The sequence below is a fragment of the Spinacia oleracea genome, chromosome 4 (genome assembly GCF_020520425.1).
Source record: "Spinacia oleracea cultivar Varoflay chromosome 4, BTI_SOV_V1, whole genome shotgun sequence".
In the NCBI taxonomy this organism is placed as follows: Eukaryota; Viridiplantae; Streptophyta; class Magnoliopsida; order Caryophyllales; family Amaranthaceae; genus Spinacia; species Spinacia oleracea.
This window is the reverse complement of record NC_079490.1, coordinates 176,023,334-176,046,458: the sequence shown is the minus strand read 5'-3', so window position 1 is coordinate 176,046,458 and position 23,125 is coordinate 176,023,334. Positions and strand designations below refer to the sequence as shown.

The following is a 23,125-nucleotide window of genomic DNA, read 5'->3' as shown; positions in this document are numbered from 1 at the left end:
TAGGGTCATTAAGGCAAAGTCCATAACCAAAACACAAAGCATGTAATCAGCGAAAGCTGAGTACAACAAGCTAGAATGAAATCCTAAAACTAACATGTTTCATTCCAACAATAATAATAAATTAAACCATATGCAAAAGCCAACTGATATACATTTAATCATAAAGACAAGACTCGACTCAATACACGACTCTTGACTCATAGATTAATTAGAATAAGCATCGAACGAGCCTTGAAAAGAAATGTCCATTGGACAGGTGTTGGGAGTCCACCAACCACCAAAATAAATATCCATTACGGAATAAAGTAACCATGTTGGGCCATACCGGAATTCTAGCGTATAAAAGAAATGAAACAATGTCTTGCATCATTCATAGGAGTGCAAGCCCCTTGGTAAAGTACTCCTCCACTCCTCCCATAGTTAATACTTAAGGTATATACGTTCCAAGAGTTTTAAAGCTTATTCATATTGCACTTTACGTTTATTAATATTTTATTCACAAAGGAGTTAAGACACAACCAAGTAAGGCATTTAACGAATGTACAATCAACAATGCTTCTTTCAAAATCATAAGGACTTGTGATCAATACAACACTCAAATGAAATTACTCCAGGGTTCCCACTCAACAAAGTGTTGAGTCCCCGACATGCCAGTTAACATGCGGGTTGTGCGCAAGGCACGAAAATTCCTAATTCAATTCACCTTGACTCAAAAATGTATACCCTACATATGTGGTTACTAACATGAGCATACCCTCCATATGTGGTTACTGAAATTGTATACCCTCCACGTACGAGGTACGTGCGGTTACTAAATAGTTCAACGAGGCACGAATAGACTTGGCTCATAAAATGCTAGACCTTAACAATAGCATAAATCATTTCTAGCATGCAAATAAAACCATACATGCATAAACATACTTGGACAACATGCTTGTTATTTAAATCCAACAACATAACCAATCTAACATGCTTGTTCACTTCAATTCAACAAACATAACCAATATAACATGCTTTCTCACATACTCAAACATGAATCCAATAATCCAAGTAAACATGAATCACAACATATAATCATAACATGTATTCACATGGATTTAAGTTGGTCACCCTAGACTTGTACATACCTTGAATCTAAGTAAAGGGGTCACTTTGTGATTCAATCCTCTAAGTCAGAAATCTCATCCTATCATTAAAATAATGAAACTTAATTATTATATATGTTCATTAAATTTCCAGCAACTTTATTTAGTTTTAAAACGTTTGAATTAATTAAAAATTAATCGGTAATCATTAAAATAATAATTCCAATTAATCGTTTAAAATCCTAGCTTAAAACCATTAAAAATCAACACTTTAAGAATTTAAACAAATCTGAAAATTAACTGTTATTTATATGATAAACGGAGACATCACCCAGACCCAGATACTAATTTAAATTTGTGTCATTATTTAAATCATTTAAAGAATAAAGAAACGAGAACATTTAATAAATGCAATTTAATTAGTAATTTAAGTAGGATACTTCTGCGCTTTTTACTCCGTACATGGACACTATGTCCTCCCTTTTTCCTTTGCCAAATAGAGATAACCCTGTCTACTATATTTGACCCAAACACGGATTTGGCAAACTGAAAGCTTTAGCCTAACGGGACAGGTTCAGCCGTGTCGGATAGGAATCAAAAAAGGGTTTGATCCGAAACCAATTCATACTCTACCACTCCCCCGTTAGCCAGAAGAACATCCACCACTCGCCAGCATTCATTACAATTCTAGGGCTAATTTCCCCCCGTTTTCCCTGTTAGCTCAGCTCCAAATTCCGAAAGGGTGAACGAGAGCTCCTTTGATTCTCTTGATTTACGGATCACAGAAACTTCAATCATCAATAATCTGGTACTATTCTCGCTTCCTTTGTCCAGTGATTTGTAGATTTCTACTTCAATTATCTTTTTGTATGATCAATTAGTTTGATAAAATCTAGCATTTTTTTCTCAATTTGTGTTTTTTACGACCTCAAAATTGAAATTAGGTGCTAATTACGGGGTAGTAGTTATTCTTTTTATTCATAGACTGTATAAACCCTAAATTATTTGGGATTTGTGATTTTTAGTTAGAAAGGGAGATAAAGTTATGGATGCGGATAGAGGAGTTCACCCAGATTGCATAAATGCATCAAATCCCTACCATGAATGCGTTGAGTACTGCTTCAGGAAGATTGCTGAAGCCAAAGCTCGGTTTGCCGAAACCAACAAAGGTGTTATTTCTTTTCGTTGCTTATCAATTTGCATTTTCCCTCAAATCAATGTTTTAGGTTATAGCTTTCCATTAATCTATGGTTCTTGGATAGAATACATTGCCAAATTTTATATAGAAGGATCATATGGAGAAAGGATGAGAGTAAAAGAGAACATAGTTGCTAAACGAATTCCACATATGTGATTCCTGCTGTCATATTGTATATGTTGCAATTCCAAGCAACCCATAAGATTACTGGCCAAATTTTAGTTTGGTTAATTAGTACATAAAGCTTTTATCTTCTGAATAATCCATAGATTGGTACTCTTTGAGAAGAAAAGCCTGGATGCATTGCCTTGAACATTTGAGTTTCTATAATATAACATTTGACTTATATGATTTTGTTACTGTTAATCTACTGCCTCGTATGGAGGAGGATAGCAACAACTGTGAGATCATGTTCTGTTTAGGTTGAAAATAAAGCTACAATCTTGTGAAAAAACACTCACGTAAACGAAAAGTGTTAATGGTGGAATTATGCAGAGCATGAAAAGTGTTCTCGAGTAGTTAGCTACTAGGTTGCACCGATACGGGTACGGGGACGGATACGGGGACGGGTACGGGGACGGATACGGGGACGGGTACGGGGACGGAAAACGGCAAAATCAAAAATACAAAAAACGGGTACGGCATGGATTCGGCAAAAAAAAAAAAAAATCAAGAATTTAGCTAAATTAAACATCCATACATAAATAGTTCAAAATTCCAAAAACACAATAAATAGTTCAAAGTTCAAAATAACAAAAACACAATAACTAAATTTAATGTCTTATAGTAGATAAAACTTAGACAAAGCACATCAATCTTCAACGAGCAACACATTTTCTAAATCCGGCTCATCTAGTGAGAGTTCCGCAAACTCTAGAAACCCAACATCCTCCAAGGAATCAAATGCATCTCCACCAACATCCCACATCTTTGTATAAAGCTCCGCATATTCTTCGGAATTCCTTGATAAAAGGCGAAGATTGTTGTGAATGAAAACCAAATCTTGGGCACGACTTGGATTTAGCTTGTTCCTCCTAAGTGAGTGAATGAAGGCATATGTACTCCAATTTCGTTCACTACAAGATGATGAAGTAGGTTGCCCAAGCACTTTAAATGCCAAAGATTGGAGGAGAGGAGTTTGAGCTCCAAAGTTTGCCCACCAACTCTTAGGATCCATAGAATGCATCCTTGAGATACAAGTTAAATCCTCAAAAGGTCCACTCTTCATAGAGAATTGAGCATATTCTTCCATCACTTTACCAACATCATCATTAAGTGCAAATAATCTACGAAAGCACTTCATTCTCTCTCGAGATACTTCACCATCTCTATGAGGAGCAATTCTAGATTGATCACCAAGTAGCCATTCATCACTATAGAACCTTCAATATTTTTTTTAAAAAAAAGAGTTATAGATTTGTGTATAAGTATAATAAGATAAAGAAAATGTCAAATAATAATAGAATATATACCTCGGGTTCAAGGAGTGAGCTAGACAATGGAGAGGAGTGTTGCTTTTTGCCCAACGAGCTACCAAGATTTCATAAACCACATGATAAAAGGGACTAAACTCCGAAGTGGGACGACCTTCTTTCTTGTAAATCTCAAGCTTCACTTGTTCAATCATAGAATCCCACATCTCATACACTAAGTGAAGGCATGGTTTATCGGTGTCACAAAGCCTAATCATGTCATAGATAGGCTTTGTGAAATCAACAATGTAAGCTAGTTTGTCCCACCAATCATCATTCACAATCTTGTCTTTCACAAAGTTTGCCTTCCCCATGTCTTCTTCTCTATAAGAAGTCCACTCATCACTTATAACCATGGCTTGAAGACCTCGTTTAATAAGCTTAAATCTCTTAAGCATCACAATAATGGAGGCAAAGCGAGTATCGGCCACGGAAAGCAACTTAAGAGGAGAAAACTTTTGGAAGATAGCCAATCTCATATTGTGGTTCATGATGAAATTTTTAATTACCATTGCATCCCCATGGATATCAGTGATCCAACTACATTCTTCATAAGTTTCAGAATTGTTACTCACATTCCTTGCCGCACAAATATTCTTCAAAGCAAGATTAAGGGTATGAACAACACATGGTGTCCAATAAATGTGAGGAAACTCACTCTCAATTAGCTCCCCAGCCCCTTTGCAATTTGCTGCATTATCAGTTATGACTTGCACTACATTTTGATGACCCACTTCTTGAATAACTTCTTTCATGAGATTAGCAATGAAATATTTATCTTTTATTTCACCAAAACAATTCACAGCTTTAAGAAATATTGGACCATTACCAGAAGTAGCCATGAAATTAATGAGAGGTTTTCTTGTTGGATCACTCCATCCATCAGTCACAATTGTCACCCCTTTTTCTCTCCAAGTTGACTTTAGTGGAATCATTAGGTTCTCTACATTAGCTTTTTCTTGCACAAGTAATGTAGTTCTAAGCTTATTGTAACCAGGAGGTTTGTAACCTGCTATATTATGAGTGGCAGCAAAAGTATAGGACCTCATATAGTGTGGATTCCTAGCAAGATTAAATGGCAACCCTCCTGTGTAAAACATCCTTGCAATCTCTTGATCCAATTGATCCCTAGTTTCAATACCAAAACATCTAGTAATTGGTGATTTTTCAGACTTCCTTTTCTTGAACATAGCATCGGAGTCCAAATGAGAAAGAGATTCACTAGGCAAAGGAACTTCTCTAGGGCCCGAATCAAGTTTCTTATTCTCAAATTCATCATCAAGTTTTTGCATTTCAAGTTTATCAGCACGAGACACTTTCTTACAACATGTAATGCCTTGACCCTTAATTTGAAGCAAATGGGCCCTAACTCTTGAATAACTAGATGTTCGGTTTTCATTACAAAAATTACATCGATATTTCCATGTTCCACCAACCGCCCCTTGTTTTTCAATTCTTGTTACAAACCTCCACAATGGAGGAGAACCCTCACTAGACAATGATTCCCCACCAATTGACCCACTACCCGTGCTACTACCAATATTAGTACTTTGTTGTTGAGATTGAGATGAATCCATATTGGTCCTAATCAAATGAAAAATAAACAAATTCATTCAACACAACTATTCCACCATTCAACAATTCAACACTCAACTAATTAATTAAGATTTTAAACATTAAGTTACCTAATTAATTCATTCAACTAATTAACATCAATTTATCACAAAATCAAATGACATTTAATTATTTTAAAAACGAAAATAATAATTACAAAAAAAAAGTCCATAAAAAAATGAATTGAAGAATAAAAATAAACAAACTAAATAAACAAACTAAAAAAAGAACAAAAACATAAATGATAAATCAGTATTCTCAAATCTCAATTCCCATTCCAAGTTTCAAACACAAACTCAAAAAGTCACGCAAAATAAACAGAGAAATAAAAAAAAGAAAAAAAAAAGAAAAAGAGAAGGGACTCACCTAGACACCTAGTCACCTGGCGGCGGCGAGAGTCGAGAGAGACGGCGGTCACGGCGGCGGCGATGGATCGCGCTTCCTCCCTCGTCGTCGTCGTGTTCACAAGGCTAGCCGAAATCGCAAGAAGAAGAGTAGAAGACTTGGAGTTCGAGGCTTCGAGCTTCCGGCTTCGCACCAGCAGTGGCCGGCGCACCGCCTGGACTGGTGGAGAGGAAGAACAACGGCGGCGAGTCGCAAGAAGTGAAGAAGAAGAGTCGAAGACTCGACTCTAACAGAGTAACAGGTGAGAGAAAGTTGAAATAAACCCTAAATTTCGAATTTGGGTATTAAGGGCTGCTGGGTACGTAGGTTTTGTCCAAATACGTACCCACCCGCGTACCCACCCCGTACCCACCCGTACCCATATTCAGCCCACGTACCCAGATCCAGGATTCGTTTTGGGGACGTATCCATGGCGTACCCGTCCCGTACCCGACCCGTACCCGTCCCCGGTACGGGAAACGGCAGTGTACAGCCGTCCCCGTGCTTCTTAGCTCGTTGTCTTTCTAAATGTTAAGTTTCACTCAAATGGAGCCCTTTTTAGTTGCGGTAGGTTATGAATTGTTACTACAAAATCTCTAGAGACTTCCTTCAGTGTAGTTTTCAGTTTCTCTCCAACAATAATTCCTGTATAATAGATACCTTGTGGATGTACTATGGAATTGAAGTTTGAGCCGTGATGTCACGGTCCGAATGTTTTGACACCGGAACCGTGCGGCGCGCTCTTGCCTATAGGGCGGCAAGGGCGCAAGCCTTGTGCGGAAAGTGAATCTCAAGGCTCAGGGCACGAGCGGGTGTCTGCTTTAGAATGGGCACTCTTGCCTATTGGCGACAAGAGCAAGGGTCGAGGGTCGAACGGGGCGCTTGTGTGCGCACAGCAGGCACAAGCGGGACCGTCGACGAGAGTGTATCTGTTTTGGAGGGAGACTTTGTTGGGTCTTAGAAAGCTTAAAAGCATGCGACAGCACAATATCTATAAAGGCTAGCAACAACACATGAATTAAGCAAAGACAACTTCTGATGAGAGGTATTGGTTCATACCCCTCATAGAGGTTTATTTTGAATTAGCTAAAACTTGCCAGTGAACACTGGAATTACAGTAATATAATAATTCTCCCTAAAGCCTAGAAAACTATTAGAAAAATCCTAGAAAGCAATAGAAAGGAGAAATACAAGTAAAGGAATGTTGGATTCTAACACGTGACATGTGATATCAAATATTTCTGCAGTGCTACATAAAGCCAGGTCAAAAATTGAGCCGTTGTTTTTTCTTTTCTTGAGTAGTATTTTGCAATTTAATGGAGAGGTTGCAGAAGTGCTCTAGAAGTTGTGGAAATGGTGTCATGCATTTTAAATTTTATGAATGTAACTGTTGTAGATATGTTGGTGCGAAGTCTCAACTTTAGGAGACTAAAATTGAATGAAAAGTAGTCTTATCCCCCACTCTTAAGGGGCCGTTGGTTGGGGGTCTTTAGGAAAGGGAAAGGGAGTGAGCAGGATTCTTCCCTTTGTTGTTGTTTGTAACACCATTTCAATCATTCCCTTTACCCTCCCCATTCCCCCAAACTCCTCTACATTGATCCCCCCAAAAGGGTTTTGTATACCCTTTCCCCGGGTTACCAAATACATCACCTGTTGTCCAACCCAACCAACCCGTGGTCGCTGCCCTCCCAACCACTCGACCACCACCACCTCCGAGACCACCACCACCACCTCCGAGACCACCACCACCACCTTTGAGATCACCACCACCACCTCCGAAAACCAACTCCAACAACCCGTCGTCGCCCCCTCCCTCCCAACCACCTGACCCACCACCCCTCACCCCCAAAAAAATACCACCATCCCTTAATCATGATTTTATATGGTCAAATTCGACCATGGAAACTCTAGATAGTCGAATTTGACCTTTAAAACCTCAAATTTGACTTTCATAGTGGTGGTGAACATCTAGAAGAAAGAGAATAAGAAACAATGGCGACGAAATGGTGAGTTGTTGGCAGCGGCGAAATGGGCGGGATAGTAAATACTGGGCGGCGGTGAGAGATGCGAAATTGGGTGGGGTAGCAATTGGGCGTTGGGCAGCGGTAGCAATTGGGCGGCGGCGGCGAAAGAGAGAGAAGGGGAGGAATGAGGGAGAAGGAGAGAGACGTGAAGGGATTCAAGGGAATAAAAATCCCACCAAAACAACCTACCAAGTCAAAGGGATTATCTTTCCTTTCCCCCTCTTTCCCTTTGTTGATTTCATTCCCTTTACCCCGTTCGAACCAAACGCCCCCTAACTGATGCATAATCCAAGATCAACAGCTCTCTATTAGGACTGCAATGAGCATGCCAACTTTAGCATTGAAACTGTAGCACTTATTTGAGCTCTTATTTACTAAAAACTAAAATGATCACGTGCTGGTGCTTTACGTTGCATTCCATTTGTTGGTTGACTATAAATAAGACATTGCAAGAAGTTTCACAACAAGTCCAAGCACTTGGAAATACTTGTAAAATAAATTGTAGAGAATGGTTAAGGACGATGGTTTCCATGTTACTCTATCAACCACTGAGATGCCAGTTTGAGCCTTATGTTCTAGCATATTAATGTGGTGAATCTGGAATCTTGATGTAGTTGCTGAAAGTGAATTAACAAACATTTGAATTGTATATTTTCACTTCTGAATTATTTAGGTATCTTGACGGCTTGAGGCGTACTGACGTAGGTATATCACACATCGCTGCCTAAATTATCATGCTCTGTATTAAGTATTACCTACTAAGTAAAATCAATAGCATTTGTAACACGCCATTCCTGCCCATTTTCTCTCCGTTACTCCCCTCTCCATTAAATGCATGTGTTGTTGCTAATTTAAATATAGGTACTTTTGAAATTATACATTTACTGTTCCTGTCGATCCTTTTTAAAGAAAGTGGGTGGTGAGGATTGCATCTTGTGGTGATGACTGATGTTTCTGGTGTGCTACTGAATGTTCTCAGAAGTTACAGGAGTTGGTAAGAGCCAACCCAAGGTTGATACAGCTGCTCCTGATGAAATCAAAGAATCATACAAGGAAGAAGTAGGATTACACAAAGATGAAGAAAGTGCTGATGACCATCCTGAAGAAGCTACTACGGAAGTCGATTTGTCTAATCTTACAGGGAGACAGAAGAAGTTGTTTGAATTAAGACTTAAGATGGTGAGTGTGTTGAAGGCCTGAAGTTTGAGTGCCTGTTCAAAGTCTTTACATACGTTGATCATACTTATCTTCCATGAGTGTTGATTATTATCTCTTTCTTTCAGAATGAAGCCAGAAAAGCCAATCAAACAGCTATGGTGGCAGAGAAGAAAAGGATGGAAGCTCCTACTGAGTCTAGGGGAGTGTCCAAAGAAAAATGGCTTGAAGAAAGGAAGAAAAAAGTTGGCAGACTTCTGGAAGCTAATGGTTTGGATATGACAAAAGCATACATGCTGGATACACAGGATGCAGCTGAGCTTAAATATAAGAAATGGGAGAAAGATCCAGCTCCATTTGGGTGGGATGGTAAGTCCTATTCCAGTATTTTTAGCTTATGTCCAATGTGTAGGGATTAAGTTCCTTAGAACTGATGGCATCCAGGGAAAAAAGTAGTTTCCATGCATCATCTTTTGTATGTTTCACCTTATATTTCTCATCTTTATTTTTCTTTGAATATCCAGCTAAATCTCATAGGAATTCAAAGTACTTGGTTTCCAAGTGATTGTAATTCAGAGAATGAAGATACATTAATAGTACGTAGTATATATTTTTTTTTCTTTTTTTTGAGGGGATAGTATGTAGTAGTAGATAGAAAAATGACTGCCTTTCATGGTGTTATTTCAACAAAATTGATATTTGAGCATGCTTTTGAGAGTTGGATGCTTTCTCAAATAGTAGGTTATATTGTGAACTTTGGATCTGAATATTTGTTTGCATCTTTCTAAGGGTTTTCTGAAGTTACCTTTGCTTGTTAATATAAGGTGCAATAGTGAATTGGCTATTCCTCTGCTGTTGTTATATTTTAAAAAACGGAGCTTGGGGATAGTCCAGATGCATTGACTTCTTGGTAGAGTGCTTGGATTGTTGAATAAATGCTAGTGATAGGAGCCTATTTGACATTTTCATCTGATACATGGCTACTGGTGCAGTTTTTAATCAAAAATCATTGTACAATGGATACAAGAAGCGCACGAAAAATATAGAAGTTAACCTTGAAGAATACAACAAGTTGAAGGCAGAGGACCCTGAGTTTTATCGAGAGGCTTCAAGCCTCCAATATGGGAAGGTATGTATAGCCGTGTTACAATTATGGTGGTCCTCAATGATTAAAGAAAGTTTTTATTCTCTTTTATGACATTTGCTTCTTTGCTTGGTTATACAGGATCCAAAGACGTCTCAAGACAAGATTGATAGAATGGTCAAGGAGCTAAAGGATAGAGATGAGAAGCGTAGCTCATTTAGTAGGAGGAGGAAATTCCGCGAAGAGAAGGATGTTGACTCCATCAATGACCGTAATGAGCACTTCAACAAGAAAATTGAACGGGCATTTGGGAAATATACATTGGAGATCAAAAACAATCTGGAAAGGGGAACTGCATTACCTGACTAAGGTAAACTAGCAATTGATGCTCAAACCATCTTTCAGCTGCTGTTTACTCTTTTCATATCAATGTTTGAACTGCTGATCCACTTGTGGTTATCTTGCTCTTCGAAATTGAGTTGTGTTATCTCTATAATTTATGTTCTGTGTATCTTGATTGACGGACTATCTTTTATTCTATTGAAATTTTCGTTATTGTGTAAATGTTGGATAATATTCCTTGTCCTGAAATTGTCCAGATGAATATAAAGATTATCCTATGAGTCCACATGCACGCACACAGAACACCAACATCAAAATAAGAAGGGGAAAAGAAGAACGGGAGAGAAAAGTTAAGAAAACCAGTTTTCAGTTATTATCCTTGATAGGATTTATCAACTGGTTGAGCTTAACTGTCAAGAGTTCAAGACTGTACATTGTCATTGCTCAAATATCATGACACAGATTTTGCCCAAAAAATAAATTTTCTTTACGAGTCAATTTTCATTAGAGATTGAATATTCAGGAGTACCCTGATTCCCTGAACTTATGGCTGGGGGAAGAGACTAGAGAGGATGAAACTGATGGGTTGAGGAGAGGGGTGTAAGATTGGTTCGGTAAGTTGAGCAGGTGTAAGGTTGACGTTGTTACAATTATCTCCATGTTTTTTTGCTGCTTGCCTCTTTTTTTCTATGTAAAGTGAAATTCTTTCTGCCTTTCTGGTATAAGCCTGAGTACAAACATGTCATTGGTTTGGAAGAGGTAAGTTAATGGCAAATGATATTTTTTGCTATTAAGACTGAAGGTCTTAGTTAATCAGCATATGGACGATATGGTTCAATCCTAATCTGAAATTAGCATCCTTAATGCAAAACTGTGAAGTAGATGATCTATCACCAGTCAAGTATGATCCACCCTGTATGCAAAATATCTGATGAACATTAGGCGGAAAAGCAAATTTCATTTTTTGTTATAGTGCCTGTTTCTTATTTCTTTAATATCTTGCAAATAGCTTGGAGTTAAAACTTGGGTCAAATTCAATGTTGGTGGGAGAGACCCAAAATCCCAGTACCCATCCAACAAAAAAAATTAGGTCATAGTGTGAGTTAATGAAAAGTTGTGGCCTCAACAATGGAGATAGTTATCTCTTTTGGTCTGATGCTTATGGGTTATATGGCTATGGCTATGGCTATGGCTATGGCTTTTCAGCAGGTTTTTCTTTTGGTGGCCAGCATATTGGACAAATTTGATTGTGGACAAGGCGATGGACTTCTCTTTGGAAGAGCCTCAGTAGGAAGAATCTTCACAAGGGGACCAGCATTCTGTGACTTTGGCTTTTCTGCTGGTACTAGCCTATATGAAAGAATATTTCTAATCTGTTTGCATGTATATCAGAATCAAGATCCCCATTTTCCCCTTGAGGTTGTCATCCACTTTAGGTATATCGTTGTTACGATGGAAGTACTATTATACAAAGAAAAAAGAATCCTTCCAGTCCTAAGGAGCCGATCATATCTCACTTGTTTTATGAAAGATTATGAGTATGGATTACGATTATCTGTGCCATTAGTATCCTTCAAACTTTGTTAGATTGTAGTTGGATGTTTTACACTTTTAGGCAAAACCTTGGGCATATCATTTCATAGGCACAAAATTGCTTTAGGGGGTGGTAGACGGACAGGCCTTAAATAATGTGGTAGGATCTGTGGACTGTGATGTGGTGCTTCAAGGCAAAGATAACTGAGACCAAAGCCGGGTTTGACTGCCTTGAACTATTCTCCTTATTTACTCTTGAGAGCCTTTGTGGAGTGATTAGTAATTAATCTCTCAAGATAACCATCATTTTCACCCTTTTATTAACCTTTTTGTTCAACTCTCTTTACCCTTTAGCTACGTATGGAGTATATGATTTTCTCTATTCTAAGTACGTCTTTGATGTCACCTATCGATGTAGGGATTATATAGGGATTATTTTCTGAGTTAAAGAGGTTTTTCTTTTAATATTACTCCCTAATTAAGAAGTGTTGTCTACTCTACATTTGTGACGAGTTGAGTTACACATACTTAAAATGAATTTCTATGAATAATGGAGAGAATGATTATGCCCATTAGTCCCTCGCACTCAGTCTTGGTATAATTGACTATCATTAAATTAAAGGTCATAATTCCAATATCCAAATGATCTGTCAAGGTGAATTGAGTATGAAGGAATGGGGTCAGGATCCTCTCTATTTTCTGGAAAAGGAATGGATGATCCCATTTCTTAGATCAATTGTTTATTAATGTATGAAGCGGGGAAATGGGGTGGTTTATTTGGAAATAATTTACTAATTCATGTGTGATATCTTAAGATATGAAATTAATTAAAAGAAATAGAGATTAATCTCATCTATTTTCAATTCAAAAATATTCTACGCGGTATTACAAAATGAAACAAGAAGAAGTATTAACCATTCATCAAGAGTAGAGCCCTCATCATCCGTAAGGATGCTTTAGGTTGGCCCTTTCAAAGGATTTAACTTGGTTTTTCTCTCCTTATTAAACAAAAAAAAAAAAAAAATCAAGAGTAGAGGTCTCGAATATAATTCTAGGACCAAGGAATAAATGACTCTGTCGTCCGTGGTAACATTTGTACTAGTCAAACTTATCCTCTATTCATCTTTTTAAGAAATGAAAGTACGAAGTGGGAGGGATTGATTTCTTGTAAAGGCAAAATTTAAAAATTACTTCGTACTAGTGTATGTTAATTTGGGACGGCCTGAAATAAGGTTAAGGTCAATTATCTTTTTTTGGATAAAAAAATAGGGGATTTTTAATCGATATCTACATTAGCTAAAAACACCTGCGTATTTAGTATGAAATGATGTTTTTGCCCTTTATAAAAAATCAACTCGTCCCACTTCACCTGCCTCTCTGATTTTTCGGCCAATCTCCAACCATCACCCTCGACCCACCGGCCAAAAAAAACCCTCCTAAAAAACGCACCCCTCCCAAAAAAAACCGGCGAGGTCTGTTAGGTCTTCATTAGGTAGTTCCGGCGAGGGTGTGTTGTGCTCTGTATTTCCGGCGTCTCTGGTCTGGTCTCTTTTGTAAGCAAGGGAGAAGGCACATAGCATAGGAGCAGCGACATTGAAGCAACGACACAAAAGGAGAAGAATACGCGAAGCATAACACATCAGCACATGGCAGCCAATATCTGAACAGCACACACAGAGCGACGAAGCAAAGCAGCGGCAGAGCTTAAGTTTTTCAAAAAAAATAATTGAAACTGTATCGCACGGTTTTTGCGTGTGGCCACGTCAAAGTAGCACAAGATCTGCGGCAGTTCTGTGGCCGCAGCGAAAAATTTGTGCGGCAATTCTGTGGCCGCAGCAAAAAATCTGTGAGGCAGTTCCGTGGCTGAGGAGCGAAATTTGTGCCGCAGTTTTGTGGTCGTGGCGCAAAATCTATGTGGGACTGTGTGTTTGATTATTTTTTTCTCATTAAGTCGTCGAAGATGGTAGGACGCTTAAGGTTGAGGGGAAGGTGAAGGTGAAGGTTGAAGGGAGATGGTAACGGTGATGGTGATGACAGGAAGATAGTGGTGAAGGAGAAGGGAAGATGGCAAGAGGCTCGCAGGAAAAATATGGTGATGGAAGAAGATGCCTCCTGCTGGAGGCTTGCCGGAAAAATAGGGGGCTGCCGGAGAAGCGCAGGCGATTTTAATGTCGCCGCCGTCATATAGCGATACACAAAGAGTATGATCAATATCTAGTCCTTATTTTGAAAAGTTTAGAATGCTCCGTTGGACATAAGTTGTCTCTCAATTACATGTTTAATACAGGTATAAGTAGGTCTCCTATGAGACCTCTATACGCGTAAGACTGTTTATGTCAGCATTAAAGAAGATAACTAATTGATCACAATGTTTAATTATTCGATTAAAAAGTAATGATAGGTAAAAAGTTAATCTTATACGGAGTACGAAGTATATAAAACCGTTTTATACTACCCCGTTTCACAATGCATGCAACATTTCTTTGTTCACGTATTCCAACACGTTTCTTTTTACATTAATATCTCTAATTGTGTGTAAATAAAAACTATAAAAATTTGATATTTGAAATCTTCAAATTGATACGAACTTAACAATATCTAGCTTGACTATGTTTTTTCCTTACAAAATGGAAAAATAAATATTGTCAAAATTGATGATAGATAGTGCTCAAATGAGAAATGTTGCATGTATTGTGACACAGAGTAGTATAAGCTTTTGTATACGGGGTGGTATACACTTTAAGGAAATAGGAATTGATTTTAGTACTCCTTAATCGTTATGAGTAGAACACGTAAATTTGTGCTTTCATGATAAAAGTTCCAAAATCAACTTTTGAAATATGAAAATCAATATCCCTCACCATCATACGTTCAATTACAAAGAACAAATAGGTAAATCCAACTCATAACTACCAAATCTTAATATATTTCTTTTATGACTTGATCTTGTTCCAGTCCATCTTTTCACCACAACCCTTTTGGTTAGAATATTTGGCCGTTAGAGAGAGCACAGAGAAAGTCACAAACTAACTTTGTTGACTACCTCTACCTCAGTTTTGCTTCTTCTCTTCTCGAGGCCTCATTAAAGTTTACCATTGGCCTATGCTCTTCACTGTTGACCTAACTCTTTGAAAGCTGAAAAGAGCACCCTATGCACGTGGGTCCCACCTTGATGACTCATGTACAGCACGTGATATATGTCACTCTGTAACTGTAAAAAATAAATCTGGTTGGGTAAAAAAAGGTAAAGGACACTTTACTAAAGATTGCAATAACTTTCTCTATACTGGAGGGTTAGAGATAAGGACCTAATTTCATTTTGGACCACTCTAAAAGAATATGGGTGGGGCCCAAGTTTTTTGTGGACCTAAAGAAAGACGGGTGGGTCCCACTTCTTTCAAGTTTCAATCTTCACATTGGTCCTTTTTACTATCTCTGCCCATTTCTTGCTATGAACAAAGATGGTGTTTTGCAAGTTGGAATTTGCAGTTTTCCACCTTTGTTTTTCTTAAAGCACGATATTGATATACCCTTATGATATGGACAAGGACAAGGACAAGGGTTAAGGGCTCATTTAGTCATTTCTAATGGAAGTCACTAGAATTTGTTTGTAGTTGTAGGTCACTTTTAACATGAGTTGTACACTTTTAGGGTTGATGCCCTTGAATGATGGTAACATTATTTTTAAGGAAAAATTACTTTTAATAATCCAACCTTTTGACGATTTTCCGTTAATAATCCAACCTTTTGATTAATGTCTAATAATCCAACCTTTACACCCCATTAACTTTTATTGATCCTAACTGACGGGAGACCGGCTAAAAAGGTCACGTTTTTATTTTATTTTTATTTTTATTTTTTTTAAAATCCATGAAAAGGAAGTAAATGTTGATATTTTAATTTATGTCTACAGTAAATCGGTAATGAGTTTCAACTTTCAAAACCCGTACTTGGTGAGGCACGAAACAAAGGAGGAGTAGAAAATTAAATGGCATGGGCTTGCGCGAGATGAGATGGGTTGGACCAAAAGGGGCGGGGTTTAATTGGGTGGTTGGAGGCACGCTGATAGGGTGGTGCAAAGGTGGTGGAGTCAAGGTGGTGTACTGGTGTTGCGGTGGATCATAGGAGAGTGAAAATAGGTAATGTGCGTGAGTTTGTGTTACGGTTATTGGCTACTGAGTGTTTTAATTAGCTTTGTGTTTATGGGTAAAGGTCGTATGGATTCAGATGGTGGAATTCGAAAGGTTTTGAGGGAAACAATAGGTTAGGCGACAGTGGAGTCGCGGTGGTAAGGATGGGTGCTCCCCTCAATCTCCTCTTTCTCTCCCTCCTCTCGATCTCCTTTTTATGGATGCTTCACTGAATTTAGTTTATGGACGAAGCAGCCAATGATGTAGGGCAAATGGCGAGGAATTGCGGGGTGCGTAAGTGATAGTGAGAGGAGAAAGTGAACGGTGAGTTACGGGGTGGAGGAAAGGAGAAAGGAGATGAGCGTGGCGGTAGTGGAGGGAGGTGGTGGAACTGTGGAAGAGCAGAGGAAGGCGGTGGTTTTATATGGTGGTGGTGTAGAGAGAGAGAGAGTGAGTGGGGAGGAGGGCTAACTCTGACTCTCACTATAACAAAAATTACAGGCATGAGTGAAGGAGGAAGGAAGAAGAAAGAAAGAAAAGTCAGAAAAAATGAAGGAAAAAAAGTAATTAATTTTTTAATAAATTATAGCGAATGTATGCATGACACGTGTTCATATTACCTGCTATAGTGGGTTGATGACCGGTTAGGAGCAATAAAAGTTAATGGGGTGCAAATGTTGGATTATTAGATATTAATCGAAAGGTTGGATTATTAACGGAAAATCGTCAAAAGGTTGGATTATTAAATGTAATTTTTCCTATTTTTAACAGTAAATTTACTTGATGTGGTTCATATTGAGTGGAGTAACAACAATGAATTCCACTTGAAATTATCTTTACTCAAATTTTACTTAATATGGAAGTACAAGACCACTAGGTTTGAGATATTCTAGTTCTAGCAACTTTGATGTTTCATCTAACCATAAAGTATCTTGTTTTTTTTTTTATAAGCTTTGGTTGTATTATTATTTCAATGCTCAAGGCCCACGTTTACATTCAACCATAAAGTATCTAACGCTACATTCATCTTTAACTGTGTGATTTGTACATCAAAAAAATATAAAAAGTAAATCAAAGTTAATAGTGTCAAAAGTCAAAGTAATTAAATAATAATGTCAATAGCCAAAGTAAATTAAAATTAAAGAAAGGACGGAGTAAGTGTTTTGTATGCCGGATAGTTCTCTTAGTGCGCATTTGGTAGCCGATAATTAATGGTGGGAATGAGAATAAATTTAATTGTTACGAAGTACTTCGTATTTGACAAGTAAAATAAAATCATAATGTCCATGGTAATGAAACTTATCTCAAATATAGTTCACTCAAAATTCTATTTTTCTTAATAAATTTGCACTCCCACCCAATACCACTCCCCAATGGTAAGGATGGTAATTAAAATTTATGAAAAAAGAGAATTTTAAGTGAACTATAATTACCATGAAAATAAATATTTATTTTCCTTAAAAGTTTACATACAAATTCAATCTCATTGACACAATTTATGCCCAGCAAGCAAACAAGCTTTTAATCTATAAATACAAATTTGCACCGATTTTCCATAGAACTGCAGAAGAGAAGAGCAGAAATTGTGTACTTAGAAAACCCTACCTTGCTCAAATGATGATGATACGAACATTTGATATACAGTAGTAAACGAATCATTGAATTTGGTCCCAACTTGGCACATCCCATGTGAACTCTCCTCTAAATGTTTTACCCAATACTTTCATTAAAATTGAGATCCTGTATACAGTATACTAAATTAAATCCAAATTCAATTTTCGTGGGTAATCTCATGACAGGTTATAGTATTTGTATGGAGTAATTTATGCGGAGTATTTCGTACTTCCTCTGTTCTCATTTATACTCCGTATGACATAATGGGATTTTAGACACTATTCACACAAACACCTTTGACTTCCTTTTGTGGTTTATACCTAAGAAAAAACATAGTCGTGTGGGGTATTATTAGATTTGTATCAGTAAATATTATTTAAATATCAACTTTTTATAATTTTTTCCGATCCACAATTAGAGATATTAATGTTTAAAATCGTACATTGACAAACGTGCATAAATAATTGTGTCATTTAAAAAAAAACGTAGGAAGTATTTCCTTTGGACTTTTTAACCCCCAAAAATAAAACAACAATAATTGAATTTTAGGTTAACATTTTAGCATTGCATTTCATATCCGTTTTTTAAGTGACTCCCTTGGTTTTGTTTGGCTTTTAGTCAAAAGTGGCCAAATTTCATCAGCTTTTTCCCTCTTCAAACCACCACTGATTGTCTGGTTTAAACAGTTGTTGATAAGCCCTGTACTAGACCGACACGTGTCCGCTATTTGAGATAACGGGTAAATTCTGGCATTACCCAATGATTATCTGACAGGTGGCCTTAAGTTGCGTGGCCACTTACTCAATGAGTAAATTCTACGTACAGAAGGAAATGGGTTAGCTGGGTGTGGTTTTCCATGTGATTTGACAACACACCCCATTTTGGACCTATCACTATTTTGCTTCATTTGGTGCTCCTTGTGTTTTGTCGAAATAAATGTTTGAATTGGAGTACTCGTAATGAATTTGGCACACTTTTATAATGAATTTCTTTTTATTAAAATGAAAACATTTATTAAAAAAAAAAAAAACTTTTACATCTATCGGGTTAATTTTTAAGCTTTTTAAATTAACTTTTACTCTATGCTACAATATTTATTGGACACCATTTGTAAATAAGAATTAACATTACGAAAATATATGTAACTAAATATTACTAAAAGTAAGTAGTTTGTCTGTGTCATGTGTGCAAAACATATCAATTTTCATATTTTTTTGTTTTGTTTTAAAATAAGTTGAATGATAATGGGCCTTACATGTACGGAGTAAAACCTTTGCAGAGATTTTACCGATTATTGGAAAAAAAATCATTACAATCAAGGTTTGTAATAGGATGATATGGCATGGAAATAAACCCGTGGTAGGTGCTGTTATTGCGTGATACTTCCTCCATTTTTTAATAATTGCACCATCTTGGTTTTAGCACTATTCACATATTCTTATATACTTCCTCCATTTTTTTTAATTGCACCATCTGGTATTTCACGCTTGCCAATGCACTATTTTAACCACTAATATCTCTCATTATACATTTTAAAAAATTATAAAAAATTGATAATTTGAAAGTATATTTCGAGACGAATCTAACAAGATCCCACATAAATATATATTTCCTTACATATAAATCACAAAAAATAACTATATAAGAATATGGGAATAGTGCTAAAACCAAGATGGTGCAATTATTAAAAAATGGAGGAAGTAGTTATTTTTTGTGATTTATATTGAAAGAAAAATATATTCATGTGGGATCTTGTTAGATTCGTCTCGAAATATACTTTCAAATCATCAAATTTTTATAATTTTTTAAAATGTATAATGAGAGATATTAGTGGTTAAAATAGTGCATTGGCAAGCGTGAAATCAAAGATGGTGCAATTAAAAAAAATGGAGGAAGTATATTATTTTATTTTTTGGGTGCAAAAGTGCTACAAGGACAATACAAATTACGGAGTATAAATGGTGGTGAGAGGTCGAACTAAAGACATAGCGTGCACATCGATCATAATCATTGCGACACTAGGTCAAGGCCTCATTGGTTTAAGTCATGTATTGTGTCAGAAACTATTTTTTGATGTGTTTTGAAGTTGCGACTTATATTAAAACCAAATCAAAACCCACTATTAAGATTCTAATTGCTTTTTATGTTGCCTGAACTAATTTAGGCGAGAATTGAAATAAAAACTACTCTATACACATTATCTTAGCACAATTTGTACTTAGTAATACTAAGTTACCCATGCAAGAACCAACTAAGCCTTGGTGTGGCTCATGAAGATTGAGAACCATTAGCCAAACCTAGTGTTACTAGTACGGAGTACAACACAAGACCCTTGCAATATCCCAATTCCCAAATAGTAAATGTATAGTTGATAATACCCGAAATCTGAGATCGACTTTCATCTTCTATCAGTATCAACATTAACATATGACTCTCCCTCCCTATAACAAAAAAAAAAAAAATATCCACCGGAGTAACTCGTGACAACTTTAATAACTTGACATCATTAACATTAATCTTAAATTAATCAACCATATAACGACAATTATTCCTCAACAGATGCATTATTGTTATCATTACTGTTATTATTAGACGGCCCTTTCAATAATGAGGGTATCCCGTGATTTTAGCTTGATGGAAATAAATATCGGGCCCACCAGCATTCTGCATTCAAATGAAATGGTCACTAATCATAATACTCGATGAACCAACAATAATACACCATTGTCCATTGATGCTAACTTAACTCAATAATTTACTTCACATACCCAAGAATTACAAAAGAACAAGAGATGAGAAACACTGAATAATCTCTTCATAGTTGGTAATACTGCACACAAAAAAACAAATCAATTTTTTTCCCTTCTTCCATTAATTTCTGATTAAACAGTAGAGTCTTCCTTAATTAATTGGTAGGGTTGCTTCTGAAGGATCCCAACGCCTTAATTGCTGCTGCCCTCAATACATATTGGTGGTATGCTGCTGCTACTGCTGCTCCAATGAATGGTCCGACCCAGAATATCCACTGCACATTCCACAAATTTAAACATCCTGATTTAGTAACTCGTATTATAGATAGTCCATCGGTTCCTAAATTAATCAAATATAAGAAAAGAAAACTTACTTGGTCATCCCAAACCTTGTTGCTGTTGAAGATAACAGCAGCGCCAAAGCTTCTAGCAGGGTTGATACCAGTGCCAGTGATGGGAATAGTGGCCAAGTGAACCATGAACACAGCAAAACCAATGGGAAGTGGGGCCAAGATAGGCACGTGAGAGTCACGTGCGCTCCTCTTAGGGTCAGTAGCAGAGAAGACGGTGTACACAAGAACAAAGGTGCCGATAATCTCAGCTCCTAAGGCAGTACCTTTGTTGTATCCAAGAGCAACAGAGTTAGCCCCACCACCAAATTGGTTGTAAGGACCCTTCATGAAGGCCTTCACTAGTCCTACACCACATATGGCTCCTAAACATTGGGCTATCATGTAGACTAGTGCCCTTAGTAAGGACACCTTCCTTGCTAGGAATAGTCCGAAAGTCACTGCTGGGTTGATGTGCCCTCCTGTTTTTGCAACATATTCAATATTCAGTACAATTTCTTTTTTAAGATCAGATGTTTATGGTGAAATGAACTCTTACCCACAACAAAACCCTTTTGGATTTTATAGTAGACAACACATAAATTAAGTTCATAATCTAAAAGAAGCACATAAGAAGGGGGGTAAGATGGAAAAAAGACTGACCAGAGATACCGGCGGTGCAGTAAACAAGGACAAAGATCATGCCACCAAAAGCCCAAGCAATACCAAGAAGGCCAACAGAACCACAAACAACAGTTTCCTTGGAGTGACCAATGACAGTGGCGACGGTTATGTATAGAAACAAAAGCGTCGCAATAAACTCAGCAATAGCAGCTCTCCAGAAAGACCACAATTTGAGCTCCCCTAAGTCAAAGAATGGTGCTGGTGGTGGATCTACGTAGTCCTTTCCATGTTGGTGAGCTTGTGCTTCTTCACTTACTTCCTTAGACATTTTTCCTCTGGTTTTTTCTCTCTCCTCTGTTTTGTTTCTCTCTCTAGTTTTTGAGATGGTGGTGATAGTAGTAGTGGAGAAGTGAGTGGTGGGGAGGGTTTATAAAGAGGATGGGGATAGAAAAATAAAGATGGTACTAGAATAATTATGGATAAGCCTTGGTATTACTCCGTATTATTTAATTAATGCAAGGAATGTAAGTATTTGTATTTTTTTTTATTTCTTTTGTATGTGGGTATTGTTACATTGTAGGATGATTAAGGTTATGAGATTACTCTTCACTTTATGTTTTATGAAAATGGTAAGTGATGCTGGTTTTTTAATACTCATTATAACGTGAAAAAAAAAAAACAGTTGAGGCACAGAATATACTCCTGTATAATAAAATCTTATTTATACTCCGCAATTATACTCCCTCCGTCCCTTAATACTTGACCTGTTTTTTTTTATCGGGTCGTCCCTTAATACTTGACCTGTTTCTAAAAATGAAAATACTTAACAATATTATATTATTTCTCACTTCCCCTTATTAACCCACATACCCCCTACTACATACAAAAAATAATAAAAAATTCAACCCTTACTCTACCCGTTTACATTTCCCACTAACTACATTAAAATAATACTCTACTATCTATTAAACTAATAAGTCAATTCAAGTCCTTTAAACTCTGTGCCGGTCAAACCGAGTCGAGTATTAAGAGACGGAGGGAGTATAAGATACAGAATAAACCTCTTGTGAGGGGTAGCTTAGACTATCAATTAACAATACAATGTTAAATACTTGATGTTAGGTATGTCAAATACTATACAACTAATTAAATGGGACGTTATATTTTTGTCTTCATATATAAAGTAATTAATTCATCCATCAAGTAATTGATTGATACAACATAATTAAATGGAGTGCTATATTTTAGTCTTTGCGTTTAGAGTAATTGATTCAATCATGAAGTAATTGATTAAAACTCTGTGGTACAAAATTAGCATTTGAAAATACTAATCACTTAATCAGTGATATCCAAAAAAAACAGCTAAGTAGGTAACGACTACACATACATACGGAGTAGTGTAAAGTTAGAGAGCAATCCCCACAAAATAAATAAAAATGTAAGAATAGAATAAAATAAAAAGAGAGATGAGGTGGGACCAAGAAGACAACGCGACCATGTGCGGGCTAATCATCAATTCTCAATTCTCAATTCTCAATTCTCAATTCTCAATTCTCAATTCTGATCACAAGTTCGGTAAGTGGTGGGGTTTAAGCTTAGCCTGGCATCCAGCAAATACGACTCCCACACCGTCCTCGCCTTCCAACGGCTAATCGGCAATGTCATTTCCCTCTATATTGTCACTTTCCTTGTTTTCCTGTTTTCTACTTAAGCTTAAGCTTAAGCTTCATTTATTTATACTAATTCAATTATTAATGGTAATGCTGTAGGTTTTTGTTGTTACATTA

General features: G+C 37.0%; 2 protein-coding genes across 4 annotated transcripts; one reads left to right on the top strand and one right to left on the bottom strand.

Moving 5' to 3' along the window:
* Positions 1–1,584: 1,584 nt before the first annotated feature.
* LOC110800174 (uncharacterized) lies at positions 1,585–11,927 on the top strand. 3 transcript variants are annotated; one of them, XM_022005463.2, is made up of 7 exons: positions 1,585–1,893; positions 2,111–2,254; positions 8,757–8,956; positions 9,061–9,301; positions 9,925–10,061; positions 10,158–10,386; positions 11,565–11,927. In XM_022005463.2, the coding sequence occupies exons 2-6, from the start codon at positions 2,131–2,133 to the stop codon at positions 10,383–10,385; spliced, it is 930 nt and encodes a 309-aa protein (XP_021861155.1). In that variant the 5' UTR covers positions 1,585–1,893; positions 2,111–2,130; the 3' UTR covers position 10,386; positions 11,565–11,927. The 3 variants fall into 3 exon arrangements, with proteins under 3 accessions (XP_021861155.1, XP_021861157.1, XP_021861154.1); XM_022005465.2 differs by having other exon boundaries at positions 1,647–1,893; positions 11,568–11,927; XM_022005462.2 differs by lacking the exon at positions 11,565–11,927 and adding an exon at positions 10,616–11,330 and having other exon boundaries at positions 1,647–1,893.
* Positions 11,928–20,304: 8,377 nt separating this feature from the next.
* LOC110800173 (aquaporin PIP-type) lies at positions 20,305–21,750 on the bottom strand. The gene is made up of 3 exons (XM_022005461.2): positions 21,378–21,750; positions 20,760–21,196; positions 20,305–20,660 (listed from the first exon to the last, which is right to left on the bottom strand). Exons 1-3 carry the CDS (start codon positions 21,664–21,666, stop codon positions 20,541–20,543), a joined length of 846 nt encoding a protein of 281 aa, XP_021861153.1. The 5' UTR covers positions 21,667–21,750; the 3' UTR covers positions 20,305–20,540.
* Between the last annotated feature and the right edge of the window lie 1,375 nt (positions 21,751–23,125).

Bases quoted from the DNA above. Each gene is read 5' to 3' on its own strand.
- LOC110800174 (XM_022005463.2), top strand. From the start codon at position 2,131: ATGGATGCGGATAGAGGAGTTCACCCAGATTGCATAAATGCATCAAAT. The intron at 9,302-9,924 runs GTAAGTCCTATT...CTACTGGTGCAG, and splicing joins AGCTCCATTTGGGTGGGATG to TTTTTAATCAAAAATCATTG. The intron at 10,062-10,157 runs GTATGTATAGCC...TTGGTTATACAG, and splicing joins CAAGCCTCCAATATGGGAAG to GATCCAAAGACGTCTCAAGA.
- LOC110800173 (XM_022005461.2), bottom strand. From the start codon at position 21,666: ATGTCTAAGGAAGTAAGTGAAGAAGCACAAGCTCACCAACATGGAAAG. The intron at 21,197-21,377 runs GTCAGTCTTTTT...TTGCAAAAACAG, and splicing joins CTGCACCGCCGGTATCTCTG to GAGGGCACATCAACCCAGCA. The intron at 20,661-20,759 runs GTAAGTTTTCTT...TGGAATGTGCAG, and splicing joins ACAAGGTTTGGGATGACCAA to TGGATATTCTGGGTCGGACC.